Consider the following 12,449-nt stretch of genomic DNA (forward strand, 5'->3'; position numbering starts at 1 on the left):
ACCTTAATCCTAAACATGGTTCAGGAATAGTGTAAACTTAGTGTACATACACCGAGAGACAGGGTACACCTTCAGATGTATATATCCCATATATATATATCCCATATATGAATACACATCGTTATTATCATTATTTATATATCTTTATTTATATCATAATTATTATTATAGCATTTACCTTATTTGACTATATTCTATGACAACTTTATTGAATACCACTATAAATTTGATTATAGTGGTAACGTGTTCAAATAGCCCAAAGTTTTACTAGAGTATTTAGAAAGTCATCTTTACTACATCAATTACCTGGGTTACAAGTAAATTCCACAACAATAAATAAATATATACGCTGTGCACATTGTGTTTTGCTAAATATTAATGAAACTTGCTCTGGGGAAGACATGCAGTGTCTTTACTTAGTATGTTCATTATCTGGGAGTGTATTCAGTATGCTAGTGTGAGTGTGTTATTCAGTGTGTCATTGTGAGTGAATTGATCAGTGTGTGAGTATTGTTTAATGTGTGAGTGTATTTGTTCAATGTGTCAGTATATGAAGAATATGAAGGGTGATCAAATAAGGAACTGTGTCAACACCATTATTTAGTGGTTTTTAAATATATATTGTCAAAATACTTTAATTTAATAAATATTTAAAAGTGTATGTGACTTTTTATAAATCCTAAATATTATAACTGAATAAACATGTTATTACAAATTATTGACTACCACTATCAATCACACAGTTTCCATTCTAATCGCCTTAAAACTCAATAACCTGACCTTACCTAGCTAAACCAAACTAAACCTAGCCAAATCAAGCTAACCTAACTTTACCTATCCACACCAACCTAAACCTAACCTGACCTATTCAATGCAAATTAAAATGCAAACTCAATGCAAACTAACTTGAACTAAATAAAATAAAATTATAAAATTCAATATAATGTATTTGGCTCGAAAAAACTCAATGCACTTATTAACGTGCGTAAATTGTTAGGAATCTTTACAGTACTTACATTATAAATACAATATTATACATTTTTAAATGTAGTTAGACAATTTGCCTAACCAGTCTGGTACCCCTGTGGTCGACACCCAACATGAAAATGATGTAGAAACATATATTTATTGTCTTCCTGACTCTTATGGTAATTGAGGCTTTTGCCGCGATAATATTGTACTTTATTTGCAAAACTGTTCATATGTATGTATGACTTTGGTAACTGTTGACGGTTTAAAGCAGACGTTCTCATAGCATGAAGTGGTTATAAAATCTTAAGAATCTTGAGACTTCATTTTGATGGATCTCGGGTCTCGGGATTATATTTTATGAGTTGTTAACAGGCGATAATAAATATTTATGGTGGAGACTTATTTAGTCATTTCTTTTGTTGCTGTTGTATGGCTAAATACTTCTCATATACCAGCCCGTCCTCTGCAGTTGCCACAACAGACACTAAATCCTTTCTGCCAATCACCCACAGGACGGGTACGGAGTCCACAGTACACTAATTAAACTGAACACAAGTATTAGTGTTCAGTTCCTGAGGCCATAATGTCCCACTGTAACGTTTTCCGCGCTATGGGGAGTCATACTACTCCCAGAAGGGTATAGGGTTCACTGCCTTTCACAGGATGGGTATGGGCTCAAATACCACTAACAGGATTGATATGAATTCTACCACCACACACAGGATGGACGTGGGGTTAACTAACACCCACAGTATGGGTACGGGGTCCACTTCCACTCACAGGATGGGTATTGGGTGCATAATAAATGAACTAAACTAAAAAAAAAACGCGTAAACTACCGACAGTAATTAGAGCATAAACAATGCTTTGGATGATGTGACGAGTTGTGAAACGGTAGATGACCTTGTCACACAAGGTGAGGTGGGACGAAACGTCTCAGGCTACGTGTACCGTACTTCAGGGTGGCTGGACGGCTGTCGTTACTCCACGCTGGTGGAGATACAATCATCTCCACTACACAGCCCACTGGAAATCAAATAACAAACCCAAAACACACACACACACACACACACACACACACACACACACACACACACACACACACACACACACACACACACACACACACACACACACACACACACACACACACACACACACACACATACACACATATATACACGGGACCTCGCGGCTGAGTGGACAGCGCTTTGGTGTCGTAGTCCTAAGGGCCCCGGGTTTGATCCCCGACAGAGGTAGAAACAAATGGGCAATGAATTTCTTTCAACATGATGTCCCAAGCAGTAAATAGGTACCTGAGAGTTTGACAGCTGCTACGGGCTGCTTCCTGGGGATATGTATCTCCTTCAAAATGCAGGAATGAGGGAACCATGAGTCCGAGTACAGGTGGGGCAACAGGAACAACGGTTACACTGAGAAAACGTGCAGCAGCACAGCAAATGCTGTTGCCGGTAAAAGCATATAGGATGAAACATTTTATTGAGAGGATAACGGGGCATATCACCAAATGGTTACCTTAAAAGACTCGGATGCAGAGTTAGCGGAAGAAGGAAGAAGTGTGAGCATGGGCAGCCGTCCATGGGTCTGAAGCACGAACCAGCCAGCCAGCTTGTCAGTCAACCAGTCAACCAGCCAACCAGCACGTCAGTCAACCAACCATCCAGCCCGCCCACCGGTCGACCGCTCACCAGTCGCCCAATCAACCAATCAGCTAGTTAACTATCCAGTCAGGCAGCCTACGCAAGCTAAATATGTTCTGGCTGATGAGGCTGAAAGAACACTTTAAATAAAATGTCTTTTGTCTTTGCCTTCATTGTCATATTTTATCTACGTTGCCATCTTTAATATAACTTTCTAGAATTTGTATTGTCATATATATATATATATATATATATATATATATATATATATATATATATATATATATATATATATATATATATATATATAGACTCACATGACAATCAACATATTACTGAACATTCTAAGTGATAAACACTCACATTTCTTCCCCTACACATGCAGTATGTCACCAGACGTACACACAAATACTTTTATGATCAGGTATCTTGGCCATTGTGTTTTATAGAAGTGACGGAGCCTAATTTTTCTTCACCACCCCTTCCAATCACCACCCTCCCACAACGACCCCCACCTACTTCCCTCCGCAATAATGTAATGTAATCTAATACAACCCCATCTTCCTGAAATGATAGTACTTACAGTAACCATTTGGTCGAAAGTACCAATTTGTAGTGATGGACCACCAGTAATTTACTTTTTGTACTTTTAATTTTATAGTCCAGAAAAACTTGAAGCTAAAACCAATACATAGGGTTAGATATTCTTAGGCCAAGTATACATCAGTGTATTTTATATACATATATAATATGTAATATATTAGGCCACGAGTAGCCTGTGTGTATTAGGCCTAGGATTGTTAATAGAAGTTATATTAGGTCTTATATTTATGCTGCCATTAAAAAAGTTCACCATTTGGCAACATTCAATAATATAGTGGTCAGTTTTTTGGTGGTCCATCTGTACATAGTAGTACTTTCCACCAAATAGTTACTATAAGTACTCTCATTTTTGGAGGATGGGCTGAGTATTCGACTTATTAGAAGTTGGTATTTTTGTAACGCTATACTCGTTAGTTTAATTAAAACTTTAAATGTATTGTACATTGAAAATACAGAGCTGGATTACGGTCAAACACACACACACACATATGCTAGGCGAGTTGGTGCGCATGCGCTGAGTTACGAAAGGGGGGAAGAGAAAGGGGGGATAAGGTAATTGTGAGCAGCAGTACGGCGCGAGAGGTGAACGGAGGAAGGTTGCACTTCTGATCTTGGCTGTGGTGAGTTATCGCAAGAGCAAACGAAAGGTAGGCCTCCATGTGTCATTTTAGTAGGTTAAGGCAGGCCTTGTATAATTTCGGGAGGTTAAGGTAGGCTAGTGTCATTTCAACAGATTAAGGCAGACATCTATGGCTATCTCCTTCAGGAAATTATTTCCCTCCTGCTTGACTAAAGGTGGTTTGTACCTCCTGGATGGATGTATATACCACTCCGTCAGGAAGTTATGTGTCGTCTTCAAGGAGGTTCTTGGCTCCTTTAGAGATGTGTGCGACGTTCATGAAGATACATTCATGGGTGTGTGACTTCCATGAAGACACACACATCCGGGAAGATATATATATATATATATATATATATATATATATATATATATATATATATATATATATATATAAACCATCAGTTTTCCTTTGTGTGCCAGTGACACTGTTCTTGTAAACGATTGAGCAATTGAGATCTTTCCTCACGCGGAGCTGAGATGTCTTTATTTAATAATGGCAGGGATTAATGTGATTAAGTTCATTTAGCCACTCCACTGAACTCACTTTCCTACATCTAATAACATTCCCGTTGTTGCGGAACAGGAAACCTGTTCTTATAGACTTATTGAGGTCCTCCCGTGACGCCTAGCCGTCCTCCCGTTCAAGTTCAAGTTCAAGTATGTTTATTGAGACAAGAAAGAAATACATCTCAAAGGGATAGAGTAGCTTAGGCTATTTCTACCCCCCCCCCCCCTGTTTGAACGCCTACTGACGTTCCTCAGGATGCTACCTACAGCAATTGCGCAACTCCTGGGTACTATTTTAGTGCTAGGTGAATATAGGCATCAGGTGAAAGGAAACACGTTCAACTCTTTCTGCCTTTCCCAAGTATTGTACTCGGATCACTGGGTTGTGAGCCGAGGACGTAGACCACTGTGCTAATAACCCGTCCTCTCGAATGACACACTGCATTTTGACGTATAAATCCCATAGGGCCAAAAACTGGTGGACTATTAATCACAGTGGCTCGCAAAAGTTACGTGACGTTCCGTTTTCTATTCGTTTGTCCTAGGTTAGGTTAGGTTCGGGCAATTTAGTACATCAGTTTAGAGACGTTTGGGATACGTTTAGAGACGACGCTCGAGAGGACGGACTGGTGCTACAGCACGCAATGTGCTAAGCAAGGAGAAAAACACTATATCTATAACCCTATAACAGGGGGCCTCGCGGCTGAATGGAAAGCGCTCGGGGGGGTCATAGTCCTAAGGGTCCTGGTTCGATTCCCGGCCGAGGCAGAAATAAATGGCCAGTTTTTCACCCTGATGCACCTGTTCATCTAGCAGTAAATAGGTAACTGGGAGTTAGACACCTGCTGCGAACTGCTTCCTGGGGATGTGTGTGTGTGTAATCACATAATTGTGCTTGCGGGGGTTGAGCTTTGGCTCTTTGGTCCCGCCTTTGTGTATGTGTGTGTGTGTGTGTGTGTGTGTGTGTGTGTGTGTGTGTGTGTGTGTGTGTGTGTGTGTGTGTGTGTGTGTGTGTGTGTGTGTGTGTGTGTGTATGAGTGAGTGACTGAGTGTGAGAGTGAGTGCGTGTGTGTGAGTGTGTGTATTTACTATTTGTGCCTGCCGAAGCGAGCTATTGTGTGTGTGTGTGTGAAGATAGTTTCTGAATCCAAACATTACTCAGTATTGTCTACATGTACCCAGGTATGAAGAGCGCAGCATCAGCACCGTGGCGCCTAGCGGAGGTGGCGTTGACAGTGTTTGCTGCTGCTGTTTCAGCTGCTTCTGCCACGCCTCCAGCATCTTCCATCAAGTCTCTGCTGGGGTCTTCTCTGGGATCGGAATCAGTGAACCATGCCCTAGACTGGGACATGAATAGTACTAACAGAAGAAGCGATGTTGCAAATCGACCCCGGGTTAAGCGGCAGTTTATAACCTTCCCACAACATGCATACGTGAATTTCTACTTTAAACTGCTCGTGCCCTACTGGACCTTCCCTAGAGTCCGTGAGTATCTTCAGGTAATAGGCAGTAGGGCGGGTAGAAATAGCCTAAGCTACTCTATTCCTTTGAGATGTATTTCTTTCTTATCTCAATAAGCATACTTGAACTTGAATAGGCAATAGTAAATTATCATAATTATCAGATAATTTACTTGAGGCATCCTTCTATTGCGTTTAGCGTGCAGAGTAGCCAAGAACCCAAGGGTGTTTTGAACATTATGTTGCTGGTACATATGTAAACTAATCCTATTTCATTATGTTGTTTATATAAACAACCAACTTGATTTTCCCCACCTTGCTGAAAGTCAAATATTAATTTGATAATAAACGCATTGCTTCTATTGATATTCTACAGTAATTGTTGAGCTCATTCTATTTTATACCTCAAGCATTTTTCCTACATACATTTTGTCTCAAAACTTCGAGGAATATAATATGTACCTAACCTAACCGATCCTACATGAAAGGTTGCTATTATTTATTCATATAACAATAATATTTTGGCCATTCGTTAATGTTTTTAATTATATACGTTTCATATTTAGCGAGGTATTACCCAACAAGAACATTTATATGGTAACTTCTCTATGCAGATTCTTCTTGTTAATAAAAAAACTAGGTTAGTAGTTAAACGGTAGAATAAAAAGTTACAGTAATAATAATAATATTTTATTTAGGAAAAGTACATACATAGATGCAGAGTTACAAACATAATGTTGGATTTATAGATAGAGCTAGTATATACAATACCTAAAGCCACTAATACGCATAGCGTTTCGGGTAATTGTACAACTGTCTATAAAAATCTGTGAATGGAGCATTGAAGACCATTTCTCCTCCGACCCGCAGAGACCATAGGAGATTACCGGTTCGAGATTTACTATGTGCTTCCTGACGAACTTCTGAGGCTCCACCACAAGCGCTCCCTGGCCAACGATCGTTCCGCCATCTACAGCCTCTTGGAGGACTTCTTCTCCAAGTTAGTCCGCTTTACTTATGCTTCAATGACCGACTGTGATTAACACAACACAACCTATCCTTTTAACCAAAGCTATAAATCAAATGCTGAATTACATAGATTTTTAATAAGTTTGACTAATTCCTTTTGAACCCGACGGCCGTTTGTTTTGATGATGGATTGGATTAACAACATATTACGTTCGAACTATTCTCGAACAGTGTTTCGATGACTTCCTATGTTCTAAACGCATCTCAATAAATGCTTCCCTCGTGTATTGTAAATACATGTAACTGTCAATTGAACTTAAATACCTAACCTTCCTTACAAAATAAAACTATACAGCCGAACTATATACAAAACTAATATATATTAATATTAGTTCATATTTACTTTAAACTATTAGCAAATACGTACGAATTTTCCTTAGGAGACGGTCGGAGCGCACTGTAGTCGAACATAACCTGAGGATGGGTTGCACATACACACCTTATTCGTCTCCTCTAATGCATATAATAATATATGAAACTTCACAACCCAATTTTATTATTGTTATAAATAACATAGTAGTGCTTTGGACCTCATAAACTATTTAATATGTAAACAAAGCCGCCATGATAGATTGTTTATAACAATAATAACCTTGGACTGTGAAGTTTCATGGCTCGTAAACTGTTTAATAAATTTGCTATATGCATGACGAATCCTGGGCGTGAACTCTAATTATCTTTAAGTCAAGCAATTTACATTTGTTGTAAACTGGTTACTTAAAATTTGTACGTGACTGTCTGTCATACACCTGTAGAAATCTGCGTGTCTAACTTCCATTTATATTCTCTTAATAGAGGCGTTGACAAAGTGTCTAGACCAGCAGTGTAAAAATTGACGTGTCTTAACTGGAAGCGTAAATGATGACTTGACTGATAGCGTAAATATCGACAGGTATCTTGACTAGTAGTGTGAACGTTTACAAGTATTTTGACTGGAAACTACACATGGTAGCTAAGTCTCACCTATTGCATTGTCAGAGCGGGGCTGGACGGGGAGGCGTGTGTGCTGAGAGCCGTGTGCGAGGTCGGAGAAGCACCCTTGGAAGAATACGGTATCTTCGGGGAGATCATCAACCTTGTCTTCGCGTAAGTATCGCTTTTGGCTTCCTCGTGTGAACCAGGTGATTCCTTCAAAGAATGTTAATGATGCTAATTACCTTTTTTTGTAAATACTAGTAAACTGGTTCGCTCAAATTTGCTTTTCCATGGAGACCATTTTTTAAATGCATTAACAGTCATATTTATTTGTTAAGCTCTCTGCTCCAGCGGGAGTCGTAAGCCAATATAATATGTTTATACTTTAGTAGCCTAAAAAATCAATGTTTGTGGACACACACACACATATGTGTGTGTGCGTGTCATGATATAGACGAGTCATGATATATATATATCATGACTCGTCTAATTTTCTCCAACTAGTCCTTTCGTGGTAACTGTATTTGTAAACACGAGTCCACTGATTCCTCTCATGTTCTTACAGGCCAAGTTTTCAGGGCGATACCGATCAAAGAGATTACATCCAGGCAGAAGAATATGGAAGAAGCTACGGCAACTGCTGGTCTGCCTTTCCAGACTGTCCGATGTCCATGAGGGAAGTTCTCCATGAATTTTTCCTCAACAATGGCAAAGTTCCTTCAGAAAACGGACCATAAGTAATGGTCTCTATCTGTGCTGCTAACCATATAATTCTGGAGGACGTCCTTCCCAAACGAAGGTGACCAACACGTAAAATGACGAAAAAATCTACTCTGCTTCATGGTTTATCTCAGGAAAGGTTTTGTTTTTACAGATGCATTTATTATGTACCCCGCAGAGCAGTAGTCAGCGCTGCTAGCTCACAACCATATGGTTCCGGTTAATACAAAATAATTATTGCAGAATAATATACTGTTAATTAAAGATTACCGATATTTAGAATACAGAGGTAAAATTTAATAACGTTCAGAACCTTGGAAATATAAGAACATAAGAACAAAGGCAACTGCAGAAGGCCTATTGACCCATACGAGGCAGCTCCTATCTATAACCTATAACCTATCTATATGTTAATAGTATTTCATTTCAAGCATACGTCACTAAAATAAATATTTTGATTTATGTTAATTTCATTTAATCTTCAATTTTAAGCATGTGGATGACAAGGAGAGCTGCATATTAATTTAAGATTAAAGTTAATGCGACAAGAATGATGTCATATGCTGGCCATGGAATAGCATTCAAGCTATTCCATGTCCATACAAGGAAGGCATATGAGCTCTCTCAATAATCCACTGATAGTTTGGTAAAGTCCAATCATTTGGAAACATGAAAAGAGTTCACAGCAGGAAGCTACATTATTTCCATTGAGAATTCAATGATAGTTTGGCAGAGTCCAATTCTTGAAAAACATGGACGGAGCCCACAAAAGTAATCCAATAATGAGTTCTCTTGATAATCCAATGGTAGTTTGGCAGAGTGCAATCCTTGGGAAACAAACAGAGTCCAAAAAATAAAGCTAGTTGATTTCTTTTGAGAATTCAATGAGGCTCTTGAAATTAGTGTCAGAGTCCATTCTTTGGGAAACAACTTGGACAGAGTCTATTCAAGGAAGCACCTCTACTTTCGATTCCAATCTCAGAATCCCTAATCACTGTTGGTGAGCTTCACTTACGGAAAAGGACTTCAGACACAAGTCCACCAACAGCATTATGAAACCTGGTGTTAAACTGTGACTAAAGCAATAAAGTCTGAAACCTTTGCTATATAAAGTAGTTAAATTTAGCGTGACAAGAAAGAACATGGAAAATTATGTTATTTACAGGATTTTGTAGGAAATGTGTAGTTACTGAAGGGTAAGGTTACTGTTCGGTAGGATCATTAGGCTTAATTGGCAATGTAGGTTTGGTAGATATGACATCGGGCAATCTCATTTGAGAAAGTCTTATAGAACAAAATTATACCAAGGAAAATGTAGTAGATTGGGTAGGATTAGGATAAAAATAGCTTTTATAATAACATCGTTAAGAAGACTGATAGAATTAATTTATTACTGTAATACTCTTTTAATACAGTAATAAACTATTTCTAGCATAAATATTAAATATTTGCTAATAAAGTACTTCTTTATTAGAGATCTGTGAGTTTATGCTGTGGTCGATCTCGAACCCATTGATGATGTGACGACGTATATTGAACTTTGTAACTAGCTCATGAAGATTGTAACTTGTTTACCTAAATGAATTGTGGGGTTCAGTCCCTGAGCCCATTATGTGCCTCTGTAACACTTTCCTCTACCGCATACAAGATGGGTATGGGGTGCATAATAAATGAACTAAACTAACTAGCCTCCAACCTCGGACACAGACATTTCCATTTATAGATATAAATATAAGGAGAGAGTGTGTGTGTGGGTGAAGAAGTGTATTATACTTTAAGTAAACAAAATATTAAGCTTTATTGTTTATTTTTAATTAACATTAAGAATATAGAGGATTAACACAGTTTGAGACAAGAACTAGCTAATGATATTAGCATATAGAGAGGCATGAGTTCAACAGTCTACACTGCCAAGTCTTGGGTGCATTATATGATGATATCCTCAACAATAGATAAAAATAAGTAGTTGCAAAACTCCAGTTTCCTAACATCAGTACAGAATAAAATCTTATAAGCTACGGGATTTGTAGATCAGTGTTTAAAAGGGAATTCGGAAGTAATACAGCTGATTCCATCTGTCGGCAGAAAAAAACACTTATCAAGAAGCCTGGTCATCAATTGCCATAAGATACAGCTTATGCCATCTGTTAGCATCAAATTACACTATCAACAGCCACCCTACAAAATACAGCTGGCGCCATCTATTGCTTCGACATGGCACTATCAATAGCCAAACAGCAGCCCATAAGAAGGGTTGTTGTGCTGAAGTAAGAATTCCCGTGCTTGCATATCATTGGTTGAAATTCTTTCATGACATTTACCACAACATCCAATCACAAGAAGGAATCAGCTAAAGGCTCTACCCACTTAATAAATCATCTTTGTTCAGCACACCGATCCTGCTTATGAGATTCTGCTTCAACTTTAATCTACATAAAAAGTGAAGTATTAATTATTTAAAAGTATTATTAAAATGATAATTACATATTGTAGGATATAACAGGTGTTATAGAAAAACGGCCTGACTACCTAATTGTTGACTACCTGACTGTAGTCCTGTTGAAAGTAGCCCAATTCGCTACCAAGTAGCGAATTGGGCTACTTTTGAGAGCCGCGCGCTCCCAAATTTTTAATTTCGCTACTTGCTACTTTTTGGGCTAATTTAAAAGCAAGTTGGGCTAATTTTGGCTATTAATGTTAAGCAACTCAATGATGCTTATTTATGGTCAGATGCAACACAAACAAGCAGCCCGCGATAGCAGCCACAGACTGACAATTTAAATTAAATGCGAGCACAGCACGCAGTATATCCTTCTACGACCAAAGATCACATTCACTCCAAAAAAATCTTCCACTTACGGGCTATTCATGCCTGTGCCACCTCTTGGGTAGCTTAATCTTCATCAATCAATCACATATAAGGAACAACGATTTCAAGTTCAGTTAGTTTAGTTTAGTTCATTTATTATGCACCCCATACCCATCCCGTGGGCGGTAGTGGAAAAGGTTACAGAGGCACATAATGGGCTTAGGGACTGAACCCCACAATTCATTTAGCTAAGCAAGTTACAATCTTTATGAGCTAGTTACAAAATTCAATATAAGTCGTCACATCAACAATGGGTTCGAGATCGACCTCAAGTACAGGTTCTAAATTAAGCAACTGACATATGTGGAGAGCTAGTGTCACAATATATATGTTTGTCCTGCACACCGCCCCCCCCCACCATCCAGTGGGCAGCGGTGGATAGGTTCAACAAGCCACAACTTAGGACAGAAAACAGGAGATTTTTTTCACCCACGTGGGGCTTAACAATGCACAACTACCAAATCATCAACATTATCTTGGAGTCAGAATCCACCAATCACTGATAGTTGTACAACACGTGGAAGCTGCAGTTATAAAAGCAAACCAAATCCTTTGGAATAGTCAAACGAAATTTTGACGAAGGAAAAGGTAGTTATACAACTGTATAAATCTCTGGTGTGCTTCCACTTGATTATTATATCCACGCATTAAGACCTCATCTTCAGAAAGACATATCTGCTTTAGAGAAAGTTCAACACCAGGCGACTAAAATCTTTCCCGAACAAAGTTGACTTTCATACCGGGAACGGTTGAGGGCCACAGGTACCAGACATGACAGGGCTGCTCTCGGCAAAACATTTAAATTACTGAATAATTTGGAAGATATTGACCCAGAACACTTCTTCAAAAGGCTAGCTGTAAGACCAACAAGGAGCAACGGTTTCGAGCTCAACAAGCCACACTGAAGGATGGAAAATATTTGTTTTCACCCATAGAATTATAACGTTGTGGAAACGCATACCCGCCGAAGCCGTAAATGCCAAAACATTGCTCGATAAAATCACCAAGCACAAATACAATTAGGTCGACAAACAGCGTTGTTTAAAAAAAAACAGACATGGGTTGACAATATAGGGGTAAGGTAGGTTACA

At 38.7% G+C, this 12,449-nt stretch overlaps 1 protein-coding gene across 2 annotated transcripts; it reads left to right on the top strand.

The window, feature by feature from the left end:
• Positions 1 to 3,778: 3,778 nt before the first annotated feature.
• On the top strand, positions 3,779 to 10,272 carry LOC123753048 (uncharacterized). Of its 2 annotated transcripts, none has more exons than XM_045735064.2 (5): positions 3,779 to 3,856; positions 5,548 to 5,850; positions 6,696 to 6,825; positions 7,833 to 7,940; positions 8,335 to 10,272. In XM_045735064.2, exons 2-5 carry the CDS (start codon positions 5,550 to 5,552, stop codon positions 8,504 to 8,506), a joined length of 711 nt encoding a protein of 236 aa, XP_045591020.1. In that variant the 5' UTR covers positions 3,779 to 3,856; positions 5,548 to 5,549; the 3' UTR covers positions 8,507 to 10,272. The 2 variants fall into 2 exon arrangements, with proteins under 2 accessions (XP_045591020.1, XP_045591012.1); XM_045735056.2 differs by having other exon boundaries at positions 3,807 to 3,883.
• The last annotated feature ends 2,177 nt before the right edge of the window (positions 10,273 to 12,449 follow it).

Source organism: Procambarus clarkii, chromosome 6 (assembly GCF_040958095.1).
Source record: "Procambarus clarkii isolate CNS0578487 chromosome 6, FALCON_Pclarkii_2.0, whole genome shotgun sequence".
Classification (NCBI taxonomy): domain Eukaryota; kingdom Metazoa; phylum Arthropoda; class Malacostraca; order Decapoda; family Cambaridae; genus Procambarus; species Procambarus clarkii.

Bases quoted from the DNA above. Each gene is read 5' to 3' on its own strand.
- LOC123753048 (XM_045735064.2), top strand. From the start codon at position 5,550: ATGAAGAGCGCAGCATCAGCACCGTGGCGCCTAGCGGAGGTGGCGTTG. The intron at 6,826-7,832 runs GTTAGTCCGCTT...TTGCATTGTCAG, and splicing joins TTGGAGGACTTCTTCTCCAA to AGCGGGGCTGGACGGGGAGG. The intron at 7,941-8,334 runs GTAAGTATCGCT...ATGTTCTTACAG, and splicing joins ATCATCAACCTTGTCTTCGC to GCCAAGTTTTCAGGGCGATA.